This window comes from Otolemur garnettii, unplaced genomic scaffold (genome assembly GCF_000181295.1).
Source record: "Otolemur garnettii isolate 467f Iridium unplaced genomic scaffold, OtoGar3 scaffold00081, whole genome shotgun sequence".
NCBI lineage: Eukaryota > Metazoa > Chordata > Mammalia > Primates > Galagidae > Otolemur > Otolemur garnettii.
Window position 1 is genome coordinate 8,444,537 of NW_003852476.1, and position 22,518 is coordinate 8,467,054.

Sequence of the window (22,518 nt, forward strand, 5' to 3'; positions counted from 1 at the left end):
TAAGATCTAGCTTGAGCACGCCACCCACCCTCAAATCCATAAAGCTCTGTTCTTAGCACCAGAGCATCCCCCCCCCCTCCAAAATTGCTACCTTCCCAGACAGGTCAAGCCTTTTAAGCAAACAGATATTTTAACAAAACAACACAGTTTTGTTAAAATGTTTATTTGTGGTTTTCTCCAACCAGTCAGTGAATTTCTAAAAGGAATTTTATCTTTTCACAAATCTGTCCCTGGCAGCAAGCACTCCACATTTCTTTAAGAAAAAGAGGAAGTGTGTGTGTGTGTGGGGGGGGGGGGAAGGAATGGAGAGAGAAAACGAGGGAGGGAGGGAGGGGAAGGAAACTGAAAACCTACGGATTCCAATGCTCTTTCGAAATCCTATAGAGACTGGAAAACATGATGGGAAGGATGACATTCGAGTTTTCTTCTATCAAACTCATAATGTATTCATTATTCCAATAATAGAGTGCCCTTTCTGCCACCTTTGGGAAAAGAAAAAGAAGTTAAGAGAGAGAAAAAGACAAAGGGAAATAAAATCACCTTCCAAACAGAAGTATTTTAAAAGACTGTTGTTAAATCATTTACTCAAATGTAATTAAATAATAATTATACTTTTTTCATGCATTTAAAATCTCACAGAAAGTTCCAACATGTTTCATCAATTTGGGGAAGGAAAAGAAATTGGCCTGTTAATTTATATTCTCCCATAACTCTGTCTATGTCACCTGATTCCAGATTTTTCCAATATAGCTCCCAAGATACAAACACGTTTACCATCTGTCCACCTACCATGCTATTTCCCCAATCATATTAACCATCTTCTACATCTCCTTTCTTTTCCTTCCTTTTCTTTTTTTTTTTGAGACAGAGTCTCACTTTGTCACCCTTGGTACAGTGCCGTGGTATCACAGCTCACAGCAATCTCCGACTCTTGTGCTCAGGTGGTCCTCTTGCCTCAGCCTCCTGAGTAGCTGGGACTATAGGTGCCCTCTGCAATGCCTAGCTATTTTGAGGGATGAGGTCTCATTCTTGCTAAGGCTGGTCTCAACTCCTGAGCTCAAGCAATCCACCTGCCTCAGCCTCCCAGAGTGCTAGGATTACAGGTGTGGGTTTTTTTTTCCTTTTAGATAGAGACTCACTCTGTTGCCGTGAGGGGAGCGCTGTGGCATCACAGCTCACAGCAACCTCAAACTCTTGGGCTCAAGTGACAAGGAACCTAGGATTTTCCTACATCCAATTACAAGTCTAATTTTTATCTGCTACATGTGTTACATTATCTGAACACTTCATGTAATAGTTTCTACATTCCTGGTTTCAAGGCTTCTATTTTGTTCCGTGGTATGACTACCAGATTGTTATAAGATCACTGCTTTAACATACTAACATGCGTTTAGGTCCAAAACTGAAACAACAGCAACCAGTATTTCTAACTATGAAAGATAATGACAACTTAAGGAAAAAGTCCACCATCAAAGATGTGGCTCTGTGTTAAGAACTACAACCTGAACAGCCTCTTCAAATCGGCAGGCAACATTTAAAGACTCAGTTCTCAGGTTCATGATACGACCTTCAGTGAGAGGCCAGCAGACAAAATCTAAAGTGTGTTCCATCCTGTAACCTTCTTTCCTCCTGGCAGAGTCCACAGCACTGCAGCGACGACTCCAAGAAAAGAGTCCGTTGCCCAGGTTCACCTTCCCTGTGTTCCCCGAGTGGCCATGGGGAGGCAGGGCAGTGCCACTGGAAGAAGAAACTGTACCTAAGGTCCGAATTAGACTCCACTCCCTATGAACTTGGACCCTGAGCAAAAACATTCTCTGAGCCTCATTTTTCCCCCATCAGAAGACACAGAAAAGTTTATAATCAATGTATGTAAAGCACCTCGCACAGTATGGAATCTGAGGGTTCTCTCTCTCCTCGGGGGCATGATTTAGCATTCTCTCTTACACACTGTAGAAACCCTCCCAGCCCACTTATTCTGCAGCTTACCCAGAACACTTTTTTAACACTTTTGAGCTTGGGTGTTCACATCTTTCGATATGTAAAACACACAAGCCCTCCTAGCAGGATATTGTGAGAATTAAAATTACTGGACAAAAAAACACCATGACAGTCCCTCCTGCGTGGCATGTGCTCAAGACAAAGGTCACTACAACTAAAATTATTATCTTCATGGGAGAAAAAAGCAAACAAACATTTCTTTCAACACAAATGAAGTTTAGCCAAAATAATTCACACTGTAAAGGCCACTCTGGCTCATGTTCTTTTTACTACTAACCTGAAAATGGGGGCTAGACACACACTTGGCAATTTGTTTAAACAAAGGTTCTTGAATTTTAACAAATTGTGAAGGTTCAATCACATCCAATATTTCTTCCAGCTCCCCAAGGAACATGACCTATAAGTACAAGTAAAAAAACAAAATGTGAGGCTTTCTATTAAAAATCCATATGAACCACAAAGATTAATGACATTTAGTTCATTTTAAGTTTGTACTATTTTAAGAAAAATTTACAAATAAAATCAAATATAAATGAACCAGGCATTATTCCACGTGATATGTTTATTTCACAAGTAATTCACCATAGAGTATTTCTTAAAAGCAAGTGCCCCACAGCACTGAATATATAATTCTTGCTTGGAAAAACTCCTCTACTCACTATGTACGTATATTACACTCTGTACTGGGCTCCGGGAATCACTCCTATCCCCACGGGGCTCTCCTCTCTGCTGCTTCCAACTCAGCTATCTCCCCTCAAAGCTTCTGTAAAAATAATAGGAGGCAGGCCTTCCTGCACAAAGAGGCAGAAGCCCAAACGCAGTCATTTGCCAGACAGTTACAGCCCTGACGGTGAGCTATGTGCTCCTCTCAGATGCGCAGAACAGATTGAGTCTTTGGTGAGCTTTTTTGTTTTGTTTTGTTTTGAGACAGTGTGTCACTCTGTTGCTCTGGGTTGAGAGCCCTAATGTCATAGCTCGCAGCAACCTCCAGCTGTTGGGCTCAAACGATCCTCTTGCCTCAGCCTCCTCAGTAGCTGGGATGACAGATGCCTGCCACAACACTTAGCTAGTTTTTCTATTTTTAGTAGAGACAGCATCTCGCTCTTGCTTAGGCTGGTCTCAAATTCCTGACTTGTCCAGGCCCCCTTTCCTGGCTCACCACTTTGATCCCATACACTCAGGTCAACCACTGGGCCCCGCACGTGGCTGGTCTTCAGTCACAGCTACTGAGGAAAGCCCAGAATTGCCCATCGCTGTAGAGAGCCACATATATCCAGCACTGCCTGCAGGCAGGCATGATGCCTATGCTGCAGGTGGGATCTACCGTCCTCACCACCATCCAAGAAATAGCACCACTGTGCTCTCTTATAGATGGGGTCTCTTGCCCTGGCTAGTCTTGAACTCCTGAGCTCAAGTGATCCTCCTGCCTCAGCCTCCCGGAGTGTTAAGATTACAGGTGTAAGCTACTGTGCCTGGGCCAGATAAAGTCTTAAAAAACACAAAATAGCAGATTCAGCCACATGTAGGCTTGATTTTAAAGCCAATACCTCATGCTGACCCATTCTCCATGCTTACACACAAACCCAATTACTCTCTACAGGGCACAGTGAATCTTGTGTGCCTTGAGAAACAGAGCTTTTAGATCACAACAGGGAACATCAAATCAATAGTGCAAGTCAATTGCTCTTTGTTTTTTGTTGTTGTTGTTGAGACAGAGCCTTAAGCTGTCATCCTGGGTAGAGTGCTGTGGCATCACAGCTCACAGCAACCTCCAACTCCTAGGCTCAAGTGATTCTCCTGCCTCTACCTCCCAAGTAGCTGGGACTATAGGTGTCCGCCACAACGCCCAGCTATTTTTTGGTTGCAGCCATCGTTGTTGTTTGGCGAGCCTTAGGTTGAATTCAAACCCGCCAGCTCCGGTGTATGTGGCTGGTGCCTTAGCCACTTGAGCTACAGGAGCCAAGCCCAAGTCAATTGTTTTAAATATAATGGAAAAATGATGGAGAAATGAAAACTAATGTACTTATTCAGCCATGAAAAAATAATTACCTTGGAAAAAAATTAGGTATGCAATTGAAGTATGAAAAATAGCCATGCTTTCTTATCTTGAGATGCATATGGGTTGCAATCCCTAATTTAATTTTATCTAATAGGTATTAAGAAATTAGATGATCTTCTGCATTTGTATAAAATAGGGTTTGGAGAAATAAAGTTAATTTGAGAAGGATGTTTCTGCTAAAAGTAAAATACAGTAGACCCTTTCCATCAGCTAAAATATGTAAGAGGTTCTCCCAAGATTCTACCAGAACATAAAACTAAAAGCTGACCTTTTTTCTGGACTATTTTCCACAGTTTCTAACCTTCTAGAAGAGTGCTGCAGGTCTGGTGTCCAGTCAAGTTCACCTCCAAGCTAAGATACTTACTCCCTCCGCTGTAACAACCTTACCCAGCACTACACATGTCTCACAAGATACAAATGATCGTGGGTCTGACCTTCCCAATGTCACTTGTGAATGGCTGAAATTAAAGGCCTGTCATAAATTTTAAGACCATTGAGATTCCATCTATGCTATGCTTTAAAGTGGGTATTTGGGCAGGCTGCCTTATCTATCAAAAGTGACAGAAAAATCTCCATACTATGAAGTAAGTCACTAGGAGAGTGACATCAACAGAGTTAGACAACTGGACACGTGATGGGGCCCTGAGCTGGACTGACCTGAAGCTCAGAGACATCATGAATTAAAACTCAGTGTGCAGCCGGGTCTGGTGGCTCATGCCTGTAATCCTAGCACTCTCGGAGGCTGGACTGCCTGAGCTCACAGGTTTGAGACCAGCCTGAACAAGAGCCTCATCTCTAAAAAAGAGATAACTGGGTGTTGTGATGGGCACCTATAGTCCTAGCTATTTGGGAGGCTGAGGCAAAAGAATCGCTTGAGCCAAAAAGTTTGAGGTTGCTGTGAGCTGTGACACCACAGCGCTCTGCTGAGGGTGACAAAGTGAGACTTTGTCTCAAAAACAAAAACAAAACAAAACAAAACAAAAAACAACACCCCAGTGTGCAGAAGTCAGGGAGGCAGGGTCTGGCCCAATCACCTGTTCTTAGTTAGTGTTCTTGGGCAGGCTACTTAGGCTTTCTGCAGTTTCATAATTAGTAAAACAAAAATATGTATAGCCCTGATAGAGCTACAGTGAGGTTTGGACGAGACGGTGTATCTTATACTACATGCTCAGCCCCATGTCTGGCCTCCACAAAGTATTTAGTAAGCTGGTAACACTCTCTGACATTCAGTACTTACCTCTTTTTGACTACATGTTTTAGGCCAAAATTTCATTAACCCCCTAATAACCTAAAATGAAAAGGAAAAAAGAAATGGCATTTAGTTTTTCATATACACTTTTAGGAGAGGTGGTTTTTCTGAAGTTTTTTGAAATTAAAAATAAATACTTACTGGTTCTGTGAGTGAAGGATCTTTCTCCAGAAACTGTACTATACAATATGCCAGCTGAAGAAATGAAAAAATTGAAAGACAAAAATTTCAATTCTGTATAGGAAGAGCTCAAAGGTGTTTTATTAGCATGTCCTAAAAAGTTTCCAGACCGGCTTTAATAACTTTACATTCAATTCATATATATATTTATTTATTTAAATATATATGTATATATATTTATTTATTTAAATATATATGTGTGTGTATATATATATATATATAAAACGTGAAATAAAAACTTTTTCGAGCCATAAATTGACATTTATGAAACTCCAGGGGAGTTTTTTAAGAAGAGTACACAAGGTCCCCAGCTAACGTGGAGCAGAGGTGCCTGTCACGTCCAGTGAGCTGGGAAAGTGTCTCATCATGCGTGGTTTAGGCCACATCGCGTGGGCTTCCTTTTTCTTTCTGCTGCCATTGACAGCAGTGGGCTTTACTGTTCCAGAATAGTCCCCCATAGGAAATAAGCATTTACTAAAAGTCTTGCTGACTCCCTGAAATGGCGGGCATGCCAAATACAGCAGTTTATGAAGAGATAAAAGGTTGAGGCTGCCGGCTACAACCTGGAGAGATGTAGAAGGAGCGCTAATCTGATTTAACTATCAAAGTGAGAATTCTTTTAAATAATCACAGAATATGATATCCCATTTCAAAAACTAAAGGCAAGATTTGTAGAGGGTTTGTAAAGCTTCTTGGACAAGAACAGTACCTTCACAAGACATTTTGGAAGTGTTCTACATTAGAAACATATGGATTAATTTTTCCTCAAAATACAGAATTTCACATCTAAAAAAGAATACTGCTTAGAAAAATGTATTACATTTTTGAGCAAACTCAAAATATTCCCGTGAGAGAGTGGGAAGTCAGAGGTTTGAAATTCTAAAACTGAAAACACACTGGATCGCTTACCTACCCTCTGGTGACATGCTCACCAGGCAAGGCAGCGTCAGCATGAGAATTTGCGTGGGGACAAGACAGTATGCTTTTTAAAGTAATGAAGGCTTAAAAAAGGGTGTGAAAATACCAATCAATGTCTTTACTTGTGAGAGTATCTGTGTGTAGAACATGAGAAAATGGTGAATGAACCAGAAGGGGGTTAAAGGGCAGCTGATTTGCTAATGCAGGACAAAATCCTCAGGGACATTAAAAAATGCTTACATGTGCCAAAGACCTCTGTTTGACACACATGACACGCAACATGTACGCTATATAATTGTGTCATCTAAGTTCTTTGTAGAATGAGATGACCAAACAAAGGCTTCTCCTACTTTTAAAATATTCCCATGATTCTACTATGCATAGAAGAAAATATACACACTGATATGTATTTTCCTCAGGGAGCATTTTATTTTATTTTATTTTTATTTTTTTTGGAGACAGAGCCTTAAGCTGCTGCCCTGGGTAGAGTGCTGTAGCATCACAGCTCACAGCAACCTCCAACTCCTGGGCTTATGTGATTCTCTTGCCTCAGCCTCCCAAGTAGCAGGGACTACAGGCACCCGCCACAACATCCAGTTATTTTTTGGTTGTAGTTGTCATTGTTGTTTGGCAGGCCCACGCTGGGTTCAAACCGGCCAGCTCTGGTGCATGTGGCTGATGCCTTAGCCACTTGAGCTATAGGTGCCAAACCAAGCATTTTAAACTGTAACAAGTCTCTCTCTTTTTGTTTTTTTAGAAATTAAGGAAACACCAACATCAAAGATACAATAATACAACAACCTTTTGCTTCGGAACACAGTTGCACAGAATCCTACCTGGGCGTGGAAGAGTGATAAGCTCCTGACAGTGTGTAAAGGGATCAACACTTTCACCAGAAACTGTTTGTGTTCTGCCTTAAGAGGTAAAGCAAAGCCATTGATAATACTAGGAAAAAGAAAGAGACACAAATTAGCTATGTTACCACAACAAGCTAAATCAGACCAGGGGCTTATATCCCAGTGAAGACACTGTTCTTGTGAGATTAGTTAAAAGTAATCAATTTATATTTGTAAAGAACAACCTAATACCCATTCCAGTGACATCCAAGATTTCTTAGTCACTTCAAAAAATACATTTAAGGATGAAGAAATTAAAGGAAGAAGAAAATTTGCTTATGATCACCCACCCAATAGAGGGTCCTGTGCTCTCAAAATTAGCTGGATGCTTCCCAAAAGCTTGTTGTCAAACTCCTTTATTTTCCCTTCCTTTTCCCTCTTTAAATAATCACCTGCCTTGTTCACTTTCTCTTTAAATGACTCTCCCCTTTCTAGACATCAGGCCTTCTCAAGTCTGAAATCTCCACCCAGGCCAGGGAAGTCACTGGGAGAAGGCTGACTCCGCCTTCTGTGTCTCCTCACGAGACGAGACCAAGTCACTGCACTGCCTGGCTGTATTCGCCTCCCTGGTGTGTGTAGAAACTTCACAACAGCTATGTCTTTCCAAGCCCTTCCACTACTCCAGGCAGCAGCTGAGCTACCCCTGGGTACACAGTGTCTTTGAAAAGGGCAATCTTTCCAACTTATTACAAACTTGCTTTCAACAGATATGGCAAAGGACAGACAGCCTAGAAACTAATGAAAATAAGACACTTTGGAGTAACTGGTCTGACTGCAATCAGATGTTATCTCTGTAGTAACGAATGAACTGTTAGCTCTTCAGTTATTCCAGTGGAAATAACAACACATAATTGTGGAACAAAGGGAACAGGAAACGGCGTCTCATGGAGTTGTTGGGGCACATGCTAATAAGCACAGGCCAGAGTGGCTACCGGACAGACAGCAAGAGGTCTGGGGCGGTGCGCCCCCTGCTGCCTGAGCCTCATTTTCAGATGATCATCACCTGAGGTCAGCTGGGAGGTAAAAAGTGCTTACCTTCCTAATATTTCCAGCAGTTCAGCTACACCATTGAAGTGTTCTGTTTCATAAACAAACCTTAAAAAAGAGAAGAGAACAGAACAGAGGAGAAAAGAACAGAAAAAAGGAAGAAAAATAAAAAAGAGAAAAGAATAGAGTAAGAAAAAAGAAGATGGTATGGGGAAGAAGGGAGAGAAAGAAATCAGTACAAGATGTTCACATATTTGAGGTTTATTTAATACTTCTACAAAAACACCAACGTTGCTGCTTCTTATTCTACCCCCCACCCTCCACTTACCTTAGAAAAATATTGTTAATCTGTTTTCGGATAAATGCTCTAAGACCAAGAAACTTGCCATAAATTCTGTGTAAGACTGTTTTTAAGTAGTCCCGTTCCCGAGGGTCTTCACTGTCAAATAGCTCCAGAAGCTGCAGTAAATGAAATACAGTATTGTCAGAGGCAGCTTCAGCAAAGGATGTGGTGATTCTATCCTCATACGGAATACCCCTTCCTTCCTTCCTAAAGAAGTTACTGAGTATATTCCTTTAGAATGTAGTGATAAGTCAGGTCAGGGGCTTACGTTCTAGGGAAGAAATAAATGACAGTAACAATAATAATACAAATAATAATAGCAGCTAACACACAGGCAGCACTTACTAGGATCATCAGGCAATTTTCTCAGCTATCTACATATATTAATCCTCCCTGTAGTTTTATTCCCATTTTTCAGATGAAGAAAATAGGGCACAAAAAGGGTTAGTAACTTGCCCATGGCCTCACAGTATGTGGTAGAATTAGATCCCAACTTGGGACCAAAAGTCCACGAATTCACTCACTGTACGAAGCTACTGAGCTTATATTCCAAATACACAGTTAAGATAAGCCTTCAGCTCTACCAGAACATACAGATAAGTGAAACAATCAAGCAAACACCAAAAAGTTTCCAGTGGTACTAGCAATGTTCCCCTTTTAGGTCTGGATTCTTGTTATATAGGTATACTTCATTCTGTATTCACTGAGGTGGGGTGGCGCCTGTGGCTCAGTGGGTAGGGCACCAGTAAACCGAGGGTGGCAGCTTCGAATCCGGCCCTGGCCAAACTGCAACAAAAAAATAGCCGGGTGATGTGGCTGGCACCTGTAGTTTCAGCTACTTGGGAGGCTCAGGCAAGAGAATCGCCTAAGCCCAGCAGCTGGAGATTGCTGTGAGCTGTGTGATGCCACGGCCCTCTACCAAGGGCGATAAAGTAAGACTCTGTCTCTACAAAAAAAAAAAAAAAAATTCACTGAGGTGAACATTTACTATTTCTGGGTGCATGTTATACACGGATAGCCAATTTTTTTTTTTAACAAAGATGGATTATTTATTTTTTTATTTTTATTTTTTGAGACAGAGTCTCACTCTGTTGACCAGTCTGGAGTGTCATGGTGTCAGCCTAGCTCACAGCAACTTCACACTCCTGGACTCAAGGTATCCTTCTGTCTCAACCTTCCAAATAGCTGTGACTACAAGTGCACACCACAACACCTGGCTAATTTTTCTACTTTTGGTAGAGATGGGGTCTCATTTTGCTTAGGCTGGACTTGAACTTAGGATCACCTGAACTCAAGTGATCCTCCTATTTTGGTCTCCCAGAGTTCTAGGATTATAGGTGTGAGCCACCACAGTCCATGAATAACATTTTTAAGTTCCAAATCAAGTGTAAAGTTAAGAACAGAATCCAGATAACATCACGTCTATGTACTCGTAATGAGAGAGATCCAAAAGCGGGAACAGGCCAAGAGACCCACTCAATTCCCACAATAAAAAATTCCTGCTTTGCTTTTGCAGAAATTGACAAGTTGATCCTAAAATTTACATGGAAATACAAGAAACCCAGAAGAGTCAAAATAATTTTGGGAATAAAAGAACAAAGTTGGGAGACTCACACTTCTCCACTTTAACACTTAGCATTACAAAGCCACAGCCACAGAGGTCAAGACCACATGGTACTGGCATAAGGACAAACACACAGACCAAAGGAACAGAATTCCAAAAAGAAAAAAAGAATAGAATTCAAATAAACAAACCCTTATATTTACGCCAACTGATTTTCTTTTCTTTTCTTTTTTTTTTTTTTTTTGAGACAGAGCCTCAAGCTATCACCCAGGGTAGAGTGCTGTAGCATCACAGCTCACAGCAACCTCCAGCTCCTGGGCTCAAGAGAGTCTTCTGCCTCAGCCTCCCAAGTAGCTGGGACCACAGGCGCCCGCCACAATGCCCGTCTATTTTTTGGTTGCAGCCGTCATTGTTTGGCGGGCCCGAGCTGGATTCGAATCCGCCACCTTAGGTGTATGTGGCTGGCGCCTTAGCCACTGGAGCCACAGGTGCCGAGCCACACCAACTGATTTTCAACAAAGAACATCATTACATTTTAATGGGGAAAGAACAGTCTTTTCAACAATTGGTGCCATAACAACTGGGTATCTGCAATCCAAAAGAATAAAGTTGGACTCCTAACTCACACCAGACACTCAAATTAACTCAAGATGGATAGTCAACCTATGGGCAGAGTAAAACAATTAGAAGAAAGCATAAGAATAAGTCTTTATAACCCTAGATTAGGGGATGGTTTTTTGGACATGACACCAAATCATAACAAAAGAAGAGACAGATAAAGTCAACATTGTGAAAATTAAAAACCTTCAAGAAAGTGAAAAGACACAGAAGAGGAGACAATACAGACCCTTGACCAACTTAGAAATAGGTCCACTTATACATGAATTTCCTTCGGCCTCTGCCATTCCTGAGACAGCAAGATCAGCCCTTCCTCTCCCCGCCCCCATCCTGCACAGCAGGAAGCTGACGCAGATGAAGACCTCCATGATGATCCCCTTCCACTCAGTGAATAGTAAATATACTTTCTCTTCTTTATGATTTTCTTAATAACATTTAATTCTATCTTATTTTAATGGGAAGAATATAGTATATAATATACAATGTGCCCAAAAATGTATACACATTTTAAGAAAGGAAAAAACTGTATTAAAATTGTAATAATTTATACCAATAACAAAAGATGACTATAAGACACCTTTGAGTACCTCTTGTAATTGCAGAAATCAAACATGACTTGAGTACTACAACTTTATAAATAAATTTTTCTTTTCTTAAAATGTGTATACGTTTTGGGATGCCCTTGGCATATCACATATAAAATATGTGTTAATCAACTATCAGTAAGGCTTCCCACCCACAGGAGACTATTGATAGGTAAATTTAGGGGAATGTATACAAATGGCCAATAAACACATGAAAAAAGTGCTCAATTTCTTTTTTCTTTCTTTCTTTTTTTTTTTTTTTTTGAGTCTCAAAAAAATAGTCCCAGAGTCTCAAGCTATTGCCCTGAGTAAAGTGCTATGGCGTCATAGCTCACAGCAGCATCAAACTCTTGGGCTCAAGGCAATCCTCTTGCCTTAGTTTTTCTATTTTTAATAGAGACAGGGTCTTGCTTTTGCTCAGGCTGGTCTTGAACTCGTGAGCTCAAGCTATCCACCCGCCTCGGCCTCCCAGAGTACTAAGATTACAGGCATGAGCCATCTTGCCCAGCTGAAAAGTACCCAAATTTCATTGATTATTACAGAAATGTAAATCCAAACAGAAGTGAGATACCAATTCGTTGAACAGCTATAATCAAAAAGAGGAATAATGACAAGTGTTGGCAAGGGTGTAAAGAAACTGGAAGCCTCATCTCCTGTTGGTAAGAATGTAAAATGGTTCAACTACTTTGGAAAACAGGTTGGTGGTTCCTCAAAGGAAACATCCTCCAAAGAGATATTCTACAACCAAGCAAAGCAACTCCCAGGTATATACCAAACAGAATTGAAAACACATTATCTGTACAAAAATTTTTACACAAATGTTCAATAGTAGCAATGTTCATAATAGTCAAAAACTGAAATAATCCAAATGTCCATCACCTGATAAATGGATAAACAAAATGTGATATAATGGAATACTATTCACCCATTAAAAGAAATGAGTCGTGATCCATGTTACAAAATGAATGAACTTTTCAAATATGATGAGTAAAAGAAACCAAACAAACAAGGCCACATAAGGTAAAATTCTATTTATATGAGGACGGAGACTTTACCTCCTTCATGCTTATATGGATGGAATTGGAAAATGCTCTTCTTAGCAAAATATCTCAAGAATGGAAGAAAAAGTATCCAATGTACACAGCCCTACTTTGAAACTAATTCATAGCTTTTATAGGAATGTCATAACCTAATTATAGCCTTAGAATATGGGAAAGGGGTGGGAGGGGGAGGTGAGGGGGGTGGATGGGGAGAGGGAGAGAGATTGGTGGGTCACCTCTATGGTTTATCTTACAAGGGTACAAGTGAATCTTTCTAAAAGCAGAGTATGAACGTTTTAACTCAATAACTAAGAAAATGACATGAAGGTTATGTTAACCAGTTTGATGAGAGTATTTCAAAATGTATATGAAAACAGCACACTGTACCCCATGATTGCATTAATGTACACAGTTATGCTATAAGAAATAATTTTTTAAAAATTCTATTTATATGAAATATCCAGAATAGGCAAATCCACAGAGACAGAAAACAGACTGGGGAGAAGAGGTCTGGGTTTCTCTGGAGGATGATAACAATGACCTGCAGTGACACTGTGGTGATGGCTGTAAAATTCTGTAAATATACTTTAAAACACAGACTAGGAACTTGGAAAGAATGAATTTGGGGTATGTGAATTATAACCCAATAAATCTGCTATCTTTTTAAAAATGACAGTGGGCAAGTTCCTCTGGATGGAAAACAAACTTGGTAGACTGGTTTGAATTTTACTCTGTTTTTATATTCATCATTATTGCAATAATGCAGAACTTGGAGTTCCAATCTTTACGGCACCACACTTCCAGAGCGCACCATAAGAGCAGACAGCCATTGTCGTCAAAAGCTATCAAGACGTATACACGCTTGGCTTCTGGTGGTTCAGACCCAAGGCTGAGACTAACAAGAGAAGGGCTCACTGGACAACAACAATCAAATGTGCTTTTTGGGAAGGCTTTTCTTTGAATGGAAGCTGAGTTATGGGCAAAAAACTAGCCCTTCAAAAATGGCAGGAAGTATAAACTGAAAAATCATCTTCAAAACAGGGAATGAAACAGGACGTACGTTTTGGCTGTACAATGCCATTCATCCATACAATGAGTATTTGAAGTAAATATTTACTGTGTGCCTATTAAATAGAGCTAACAAGTGGGCAAGGAGCCAGGGATAGAATGATAAGCAAGACAATCTCTGCTTTCTTAGAGCTGATTCTAAGGGGGAAAAGACACCAAGCTACGTGGTTCAGAATGCTGTATGAACGCACCACTGACATATCTACTCTTTCTGGAAGAAGTGGAGTGATTGGGAAAGTCTTCTAGAGGAGGTGATGACATCTAGGCTGACCCAGGAAGAAATCGGGAGTTACAAGTGGAGTGCGAGTGTTCACACGAGATTTAACAGTATAGGCCATTACTAAGGGCCTGTCTAAATAGAGGCTGCTGTTAACATCTCTCTGCCCATTCAGCAATAAAATAAATAAATATGAACTGAGTTAGTGAGTTCTTTCTACGTGCCAGAAACTGTCCTCACTGCTGAACATAGAGAATGTTAAATAATTTTGGAGCCCACTAGGGGAGGCAAAGAGCAAGTTAAAATACATTTTCACAGGAAAACATTCTATCTATGAAAGAACGTGGCTCCAACAGGCAAAAAAGGTCCAGTCTAGACTCAGTATATCGTTATCTACAACATGTTCAAAATGACATAAGATCTCTAACCACCACCACCCCCACGTCCCATTCCTTGTTAATGAAAATAATTAACCTCTTCAATTCTATTTTTTAAAATTTGGTTTCTATTTTTAAGTGTTGCAGAGTTTAAGAAATAATTTGCAAAAAAAAAGAGAAGGCTTATGACCATGTAATGTTCGCTCAACTTGAGTCAGTTATGCTTATATACTGTTATTCTTGAGCTTAGTGAAAACATAATAATTAAACAAAAATTATTTAATGTTTTCATTACACTCTCAAAGAAAATGCATTACTAAGCACCTAACTTTATTTATAAAGCCACAAACATTAAAGGTATCGTGTGTTATGAGAAAGATGAATTGCAGTATTAAACTATTTTTCCTTCGTTCTATAGAACATACTTTTGGAGACTTCATATGTGAAAGAAAAGAAATAGTATAATAGTGCAAAGGCCAAAACAGGGGGGTGGGTGGGTAGGATGAGCTCTAATTTCCAAAACAGAATGAGTGTGCTTGGTCATCTATACCACCAAACACTCCCACAAAAAAGAAAGCTACGAGAAATATAATCCTGTACCTGACCCACAACTGCCCAGGTGGACTGTGCCATCCGCAGGCAGTGAGATGGAACATAGCGTGTGGTCAAAGAAAAGCTGGAGAGTTTCCAAGAGATTACAGAGTAAAGGCAGACCTGCCGACATGCTGGCTTTCAGCTTCCAGAAGCGAAGAAACAGGGATGGACGTCATGATGCAGCCAAAGAACCCTTTTCTGAACTTCACAATTAACTGCAGTGAGATGAGAAGGGTATGAATGAAAAAGGGAGCAAGCTACACAGGGAGATGGAACCTTTCTCGTCTTGATACTCCCTAAAATGACAGCAGAAGAATAAGCATGGAAGGAAGTCAGAGAACAGAGAGGCTTGGAAAGCACATTCTGACATATTTGAAAACTTTTCAAAGACAGAGAGTGGATGACAACAGAGGACTTATCTTGGGTTCTCTCTTTCTCCTGCCTGCTACATGTTTTCCACTCTGCAAGCAGGAAGAAAGCCAACAAGAAGGGGCCGATTCACACTAGAGAACCCTAGGAAGACTTAGGAATTGAAGGCACCAGATAAATTTGATCGTAAGGGTGTGAGAGGAGCTAAAAAGACCAGTTCCAAGTTTCTAGAAGAAGTAACAAAATTCCCCAGATCCTTGTCCCGAGCACTAAAAGTTTACAACCTAACTTTGGAGAAAATGAACCAGCAAGTACCTAGTCTTGGAGACAATTAAGTGAAGCACTGATTTAAAATAATGGATTAAATACAATTCTGGGTGCTTAAGGATTAAGACCTCTGCCATCCCTTTTCCCTGTCAAGAAAAAGGATCTATACATACACTTACATCTGAGGGTTTCTAATGAAATGGCAAGGTTCCTGCCCTTATTTTATGACAAGTTACCAGCTGTCAAGTGTTTCTATGCAAATATAAACACATATGCAGGTGCATACATGCACGCCCACATGCACATACACAGGTTATGAGCAGATATTTGGTAGACTAATATACAAGGATGACTATGAAGTCAAGGGTCACCAGATATTCTAATGTAAACAAACAATTATAAGGAATGTGGAGGAAAAGTACAGACGCTCTCTACTTGGCAAAGAGTACAGAAACTGCAAAAAGAAACTATAACATTTTCAGAGATAAACATACCAGATCCCCGAAACAAAAGTAGAATGCTATTACAGGTGGATATTCAGAAAATAAAAAGAGCTTTGGAAATTCAAAATATAAGAAATAAGTACTTCAGCAGAGCACGGGAACATTAAAATGAGCCAATTTATCTCTGAAAGTATAACCAAAAGACAGAGAGATAAATAAAAGATGTATAGAAAAGAAAGAAGATAAGAAACTAGAGGCTCAACCCAGAAAGTCTAATATACGAATAATAGGCAATCAGAGAAACACAGAGACAGAAAAATAGAAAAGGGGTGAAAAGAAAACCATGTGGAAAAACAAATTTAATTATTTCAACACAGCCTTTCTTAAGACGCAATCTGAAGACTACATTCCATGGAATGAGAGAGAGTTAAATAAGCAAAAACACAGGGTGGAAGAGTGGAAAGGGAAGTCCCAGGAAGACCCCTGTGGAGACAGCCAGTGCCCGTCACAGCAGGATGACCAGGGATCCAGGAAGAAAACCTCAAGAAAACAAAAAAACCCACAGACAGAACAGCTGATGTCTGGGGTCTGAGCCATACTGCAAAGATCTGTGTGGTACCCTCGGGATGAACCAGAGACCAATCAATACACAGAAAAACAGCCAGCAAAAAGTTAGGCAACTATTAATTCTAGAAAAATTTTAAAGCTCTATAAGAAATGTGATTATAGGCCTCAGGTATGAACAATATGCACATAATCAAACTAATGTGAACACTATAATTTGATTTAGTTAAATTTAGTGACATAGGATTGGAGGTGGAGGAGGGAGCTATAGAAGGAGATATATAATGCCTATAGCACTAGAGGTCAATAGATGATAAAAGCTAAATGAAAGATTGAGAAATAGCAGTATAAGCATGTTATTTGGAAATATCAAATAAATACATGGAAACAGCTTGAAGATTCAAGTGTGCTCCTCCAAGGGACTGGACTGGGAAAGGGTGAGGAAAAGAATGCTATTTTTCACTAAAAAATCATGTAAATATATTTGAGTTTTTAAAGTAGACATTACCTTGTTAATTAAAACTATTTTTAAAAGTTCTTAAGAGCAAGCAAGACTTCCAAGTAAAAAATTCATTTACCTTCCACAATAAAGAAGTAATTGCCCTGCCCTATTCCACAGAAAACAATTTTAGAAAAGACCTTTTTTAGTTGATAATCAATAAAGTTGGTTTTTAAATGTTTTCATCCAGGGCAGCACCTGTGGCTCAAAGGAGTAGGGTGCCGGCCCCATATGCCGGAGAGTTCAAACCCAGCCCCATTAAAAAAAAAAAAAAAAAAACTATAAAAAAAAAGAAAGAAAGACTATATTTATGGGCAGCCATTGAGAAAGGACAGCGGGGGCAAGGGATCAAAATGTTATAAGTTGGCAATTATGACTTCCAGATCCCAATGGAAAAGCAATATGAAACTTTCAAAGGTGTAAGTCACACAAACATGAGCGACTCCACCATGCCACATGCTGTTACTTTCCTCCTAATTTCAGGCATTCTCTCCGTATTGTTTGACTCAAGAAAATCTTGTGATTTAAATTTTTAAGACAACTAATTTGTCCAGCATTTCAAGAAGAGCTGCTGTGCTCAATGATGATGCCTCATGGGATGCAGGATGGACCAGCTCTTTGTGGTGCCAGTGCCAAGTGAACACAGTGCTGCTTGTTCAGAAAGTATTCAGAACTTCAAGGCAGCAAGGGCAGAGCGCTGAACCGTGCACGGAGCCCTCTGAGCACAGGACCCTGAGCAGTTGCACGTGTTACAGGCTGGCTCTGGATGCTGGAAGCAGTGAAGCCCTTTTCTAAAAGGTCTTTGAGTTACATGCTGGACCAACAGGATGAAGTGACTTATTGCTAACTGATAATGACTGACAGAATTCCAGGAAGAAATTAATTCTCTGAAGGCTTATTTGCTGTAGGTTCTGAAAGAAAAATGTAAACATTTGGGCATATTCAAGGAACTTATTTGGAAAATAGTAATATTTTGTACTTCGTATTAGGGCTGAGATTCAAGGCCTTTGAAATTTATTTCAGTTTAGAACGTAAAATTTTTTCAACAGGTTGGTTTGTGTCAGGTCTAATTAGTCTTCAGTTTTTAAAAACACAATAGCAAAAGGTCACTTTTAAGGACATATAATTTGCATAATTTGCATGATAATTACAATACCGTTCAGCTAAATATAACTGCAAATGTGAAGTACAAATTACTAAATAGCCATCTCCAGCAGTATATATGTTTATGGGGACACTTGAATAGTATGTCTCTTAGCAACCACTGACTGCTTTTCAGATTTGCAGAGTGGCAGAAAGCAATCTTTAGAAATATGCTGCTAAAGTCTTGCCACAATAATCCACCTGATGAAATAATTTAAGGTTTGGCAATTCATTTCTGTCTAAGAAAGGGTAGGGAAGGTCATAAAGAAACTATTTCCCCAACCATCCTAACATAGTTAAAAAATAACTTTATTGAGAATAGACAAAACTGTTGCATAAGCTAAAGCAAGTCTACACACATAGAGCTACAGAGTGTTTTACCAAGTTACCTAAAATCAACATTACCACAGATACAAGTGCAGTACACGATGAAATTGACTACCTTTGATAAATCTGACAGCTTTCTTGTATAAACATTTAAAAGGGTACATAAAAAATGCTGAAGGTTATGTAAGTCTAAATTTAATAAAAATTATGAAATTCAAGTGAGTCAGTCATATTATTCTTGAATGAAAAACAAGACACTTCCAGATCCTTGAATAAAAAACAAAACAAGGCCAGACACAGTGGCTCAGGCCTGTAATCCCATCACTCTGGGAGGCCAAAGCGGGTGGATTGCCAGAGTTCACAAGTTTCAGACCAGCCTGAGCAAGAGTCAGACCCTGTCTCTAAAAATAGCTGGGCCTTGTGGCTGCTGCGGTAGTCCCGGCTACTTAGGAGGCTGAGGCAGAAGAATTGGTTGAGCCCAGGAATTTGAGGTTGCTGTGAGCTATTGAGCCATGGCACTGTGCCCAGAACAACAAGGTGAGACTCTGTCTCAAACAACAACAGTAGAAGAGACTGTTTTGTCTGGCCCATACAAAAATCTGGATTTCCAGCTTCTCTTGATAAAATCAGAAGACCTAGCGACACACTTTTCTCGCTTACCTACCTAGAGGCCTGTAGTTAACAGGAGTGGGTTGACAAACAGGTCCAAGCTCACCACAGTTCCATCACTCCCTTTCCTTACACCCAGATGTAAATTTTGTCCTCTACAAAATTTAAATGCACTCTCCCTTATTTCACATAAGTTATATGCTCCTGGCACTAATAAACATTTACTACCGACACCGACTGGAAGAAATCAGTTGGCAAAGTAGAACTGATGAGGATCCAGGGACACATGAGCCTGCACGGAACACTGTAAGAGCAGCTGACACTCAGAAGAACCACAAGGTCCCAAACGTTCTTTGTTAGAACTGATCCTGATGAAAACATGAGTGACAGAACCAGCCTAACACTTACTGACTCCCCACGTGTCAGGAATTAATCAAAATGCAGGGTCTCACTCCTGCTCTGGCTGAACAGGTGTTTAGTTATTAAATCTCAACAACCTCACGATGTAATTACTGTTGTACCTATTTTGCATTTACTTTCCAGATGAGAAAACTGAGGCAAAGAATATGTAATTCCCCCAAGGTCACACACTAACAAATGGCTGGTCTATGGGTAGCGCCTGTGGCTCAGTGAGTAGGGCACTGGCCCCATATACCTACCGAAGAGTGGCAGGTTAGAACCCAGCCCCGGCCAAACTGCAACAGAAAATAGCCAGGTGTTGTGGCAGGCACCTGTAGTCCCAGCTACTCAGGAGGCTGAGGCAAGAGAATCGCCTAAACTCAGGAGTTAGAGGTTGCTGTGAGCTGTGACTCCACAGCACTCTACTGACGGTGATAAACTGAGACTCTGTCTCTTTAAAAAAAAAAAGGAGAGGGGACAAGTCTAAATTCAAACCAGTCTATACACTTAACTCCTAACGTATACATACTGCTTCCTGGTGAAGAAAAAAATCTCAAGGTATTGAAAAAAGCTTTTAGGGCAACACAGGACGCTTTCCTTCAAGCTCCAGACTTTAAAAGGACATATATAAATGCCGAAAGAAAGGAGATACTACGGATATTGGGCATAAAAGAATGGCAGAGTCCTCCAAAAACAGTCTTAGGCTAACGCACAAAATCAGCTGATGTTTATGAAAAATGCAAGACAATAACATGAGAATGGACTTGCAATTAAAATCTTTTTACTATTCTTACTGATTGTAACATATGGTCATAGAGAAATATTTTTTAAAAAACAGAAAGAGAAGATTACACCCTTCGAGACAATTAACAACAATTTCATATCTTTCCAGACTGTTGCCACATTTTGATTGCTGTAGTCTGACCGTGTCCACCAGAATTCAGGTGTCGGCAACTTAATGCAGCACAGTGAGGAGGTAACGAGGGCTCTGTTCTCGCAAACTAAATGACACCACTATACAAAGCGCTTTTTGGAGTTCACTCTCTCGTCTTTCCATGCTTTGCATGAGTTGCTGACCAGATGCCGGGGCCTTCATCTTGGACTTCCCAACCTCTAGAAATACGGCAAGTACATTTCTATTCTTTATAAATTACCTCGTCTCAGGTATTCTGTTATAGCAACACAAACTAAGACAAACAAACCAACATTCCTTTCCCATTGGCTCAAAAATTCATCTATTCTGTAAAAATGCATGTTTCCCTTAAAAACAGATAGTAATGCTATCAGATTCTTTTTACTAAATGATGAATATTCCATACACAAATGTCTACAACTCAACTACCTCCTACTCAGAAACTCTAAGTTGTTTCCAATCTTCTGATAATTATTAACAATGATGCTCTCAATAGTTTGTACACCTATCTTTGTGGACACATCTGAGTACTTCTCATGAAACTGCTAGATCAGTGTTTGAGCTGACAGAACACCTGTACCGTTTCTTCTTGTGAGTAATTATAACAATTTTATGTACAAATGCCTATTTATTGATTGATGGATACATTTTCTTATGGATTTTATGGCATATTCACAAGTTTTTTCTCCACTTAACCCTCTACTATGTTCCATTTTCCTATTAAACACCATATAGTTTTAATTAATGTACCTTTATAATATGTTTTGTTATCTAATAGTCTGTAAAGTACTATGTCATTAGTCATGTTTTTCAAACATTTATTTTGTGGACTCTGAAAATTCCAAATAAAAATGAGTGAAATTTTAACTAGAACTACACTAAACATATAACTCATTTTGGAGATTATATTAATATCTTTATGATGGCAGCAGGCCTTCTTACTCTGGAAATATGTTACATTTATTCCAACCTTCTTTGCAAAATTTCATTGTTAAGTTTCACATACATTTTTAAGGCAGAGGTTTTAAAATTAATATTGGAATCAAGAAAAATAAGGTACCCTACCAATGTGGGCAGATAATATAAGAAAGATGTAAAAAGAAAAATTAATATTTATAGAGCAACAATTATGTCCCACGCATGATATGAACAGACATTCTCATCTCAGTTTACATCATATCAAACCTACCTATTGTGAATTGTTGTAACAGAGGTGACTTTTCCTGCCATTTTAGAGATGAACCTGAGGCTCAGGGTCATTAATAATCTGCCCAAGATTTTCAGTACCTATCTAGGAGTGAAGGTAGGGATCCTGTCTTTGTAGACACACTGACAGCTTAACTAAGTGGATTACCAGCTGTCAATTGGAAGTATCTCCTATTTTACTTAACAGGGTCTCTCCTGTTTTGCCCACGTCATGAACAAGGAAACCTAGGCTTAGGCAGCAAGTGTACAATCTTGCTAAAAGTCATGCTGCAAGTGCACAGAGAAGCCAGAGCTTGTATGCAGTTAATTCCCATCCCACAGCTGGTATCCTCAGCTCCTGAACTATGCTTACAGTACAGAGGGGAATCAGGACTCAACCCAGGGTTAACCAACTTTCCATTACATCACAGCAACAGGCCTTGATTCTTACTTTGCTTTTGTATTCACTGATGAGGGAATCAGAGTCCGAAAAGACTGTAAAAAACACATCTAGCTTTTACAGGAAGTAAGCTTAAATTTCCTAGGATAAATTATGTCTAACTGAAGGAAGAAGTTTTAAGTTGAGATCACCAAAACTCTTTTGAGATCACTGAGGATCCACAGAAAGTAAGAAATTCACCTAAACAAAATGAACTAGGTGAACATCATGCAGACTTGCCAACAGGAAAAGTACGGTGGCTCCCGTGTCCTAAGAACCAGGCTTAGGGCGGGAACACGCTGGGACCAGGTGCTACCGCAAGAGGCTGGGACGTTGGTAAGGGAAAGACCTGACCACAGGGTGCAGAGATGGGAAGAACGTGCTGGCTCACGGCAGTTAAGGCCCACTGAGCGGGAACAGAGTTAAGGAGGCATGTGGAATAAGGGGGTGAAATGTGAGCATTAACTCTTCTTAGCCCTAGTCTGAAGGTCAAATTCATCAACAGATCCAACAGATGGCAGGTAAAGAGGCAAAGGCTGTAAAAGCAAGGAAGGAGCTGTAAGAGTGAACTACACCGCGAGGGGCCTCACTACCCGGAAGGAGCAGCGAGAGTGAACTACACCGCGAGGGGCCTCGCTACCCGGAAGGAGCAGCGAGAGTGAACTACAC

General features: G+C 40.1%; 1 protein-coding gene across 1 annotated transcript in view; it reads right to left on the bottom strand.

The window, feature by feature from the left end:
- The window catches only part of PPP2R5E (protein phosphatase 2 regulatory subunit B'epsilon), a 187,822-nt gene that overhangs the window by 12,423 nt on the left and 152,881 nt on the right, over positions 1 to 22,518 (bottom strand). The window contains exons 6-12 of the mRNA XM_003794438.3: positions 8,616 to 8,746; positions 8,336 to 8,395; positions 7,241 to 7,349; positions 5,448 to 5,501; positions 5,295 to 5,345; positions 2,276 to 2,395; positions 355 to 482 (exon numbers count right to left, since the gene is read on the bottom strand). Of these exons, the coding sequence (XP_003794486.1) occupies positions 355 to 482; positions 2,276 to 2,395; positions 5,295 to 5,345; positions 5,448 to 5,501; positions 7,241 to 7,349; positions 8,336 to 8,395; positions 8,616 to 8,746 (653 nt within the window). The remainder of the gene's footprint in view (positions 1 to 354; positions 483 to 2,275; positions 2,396 to 5,294; positions 5,346 to 5,447; positions 5,502 to 7,240; positions 7,350 to 8,335; positions 8,396 to 8,615; positions 8,747 to 22,518) is intronic.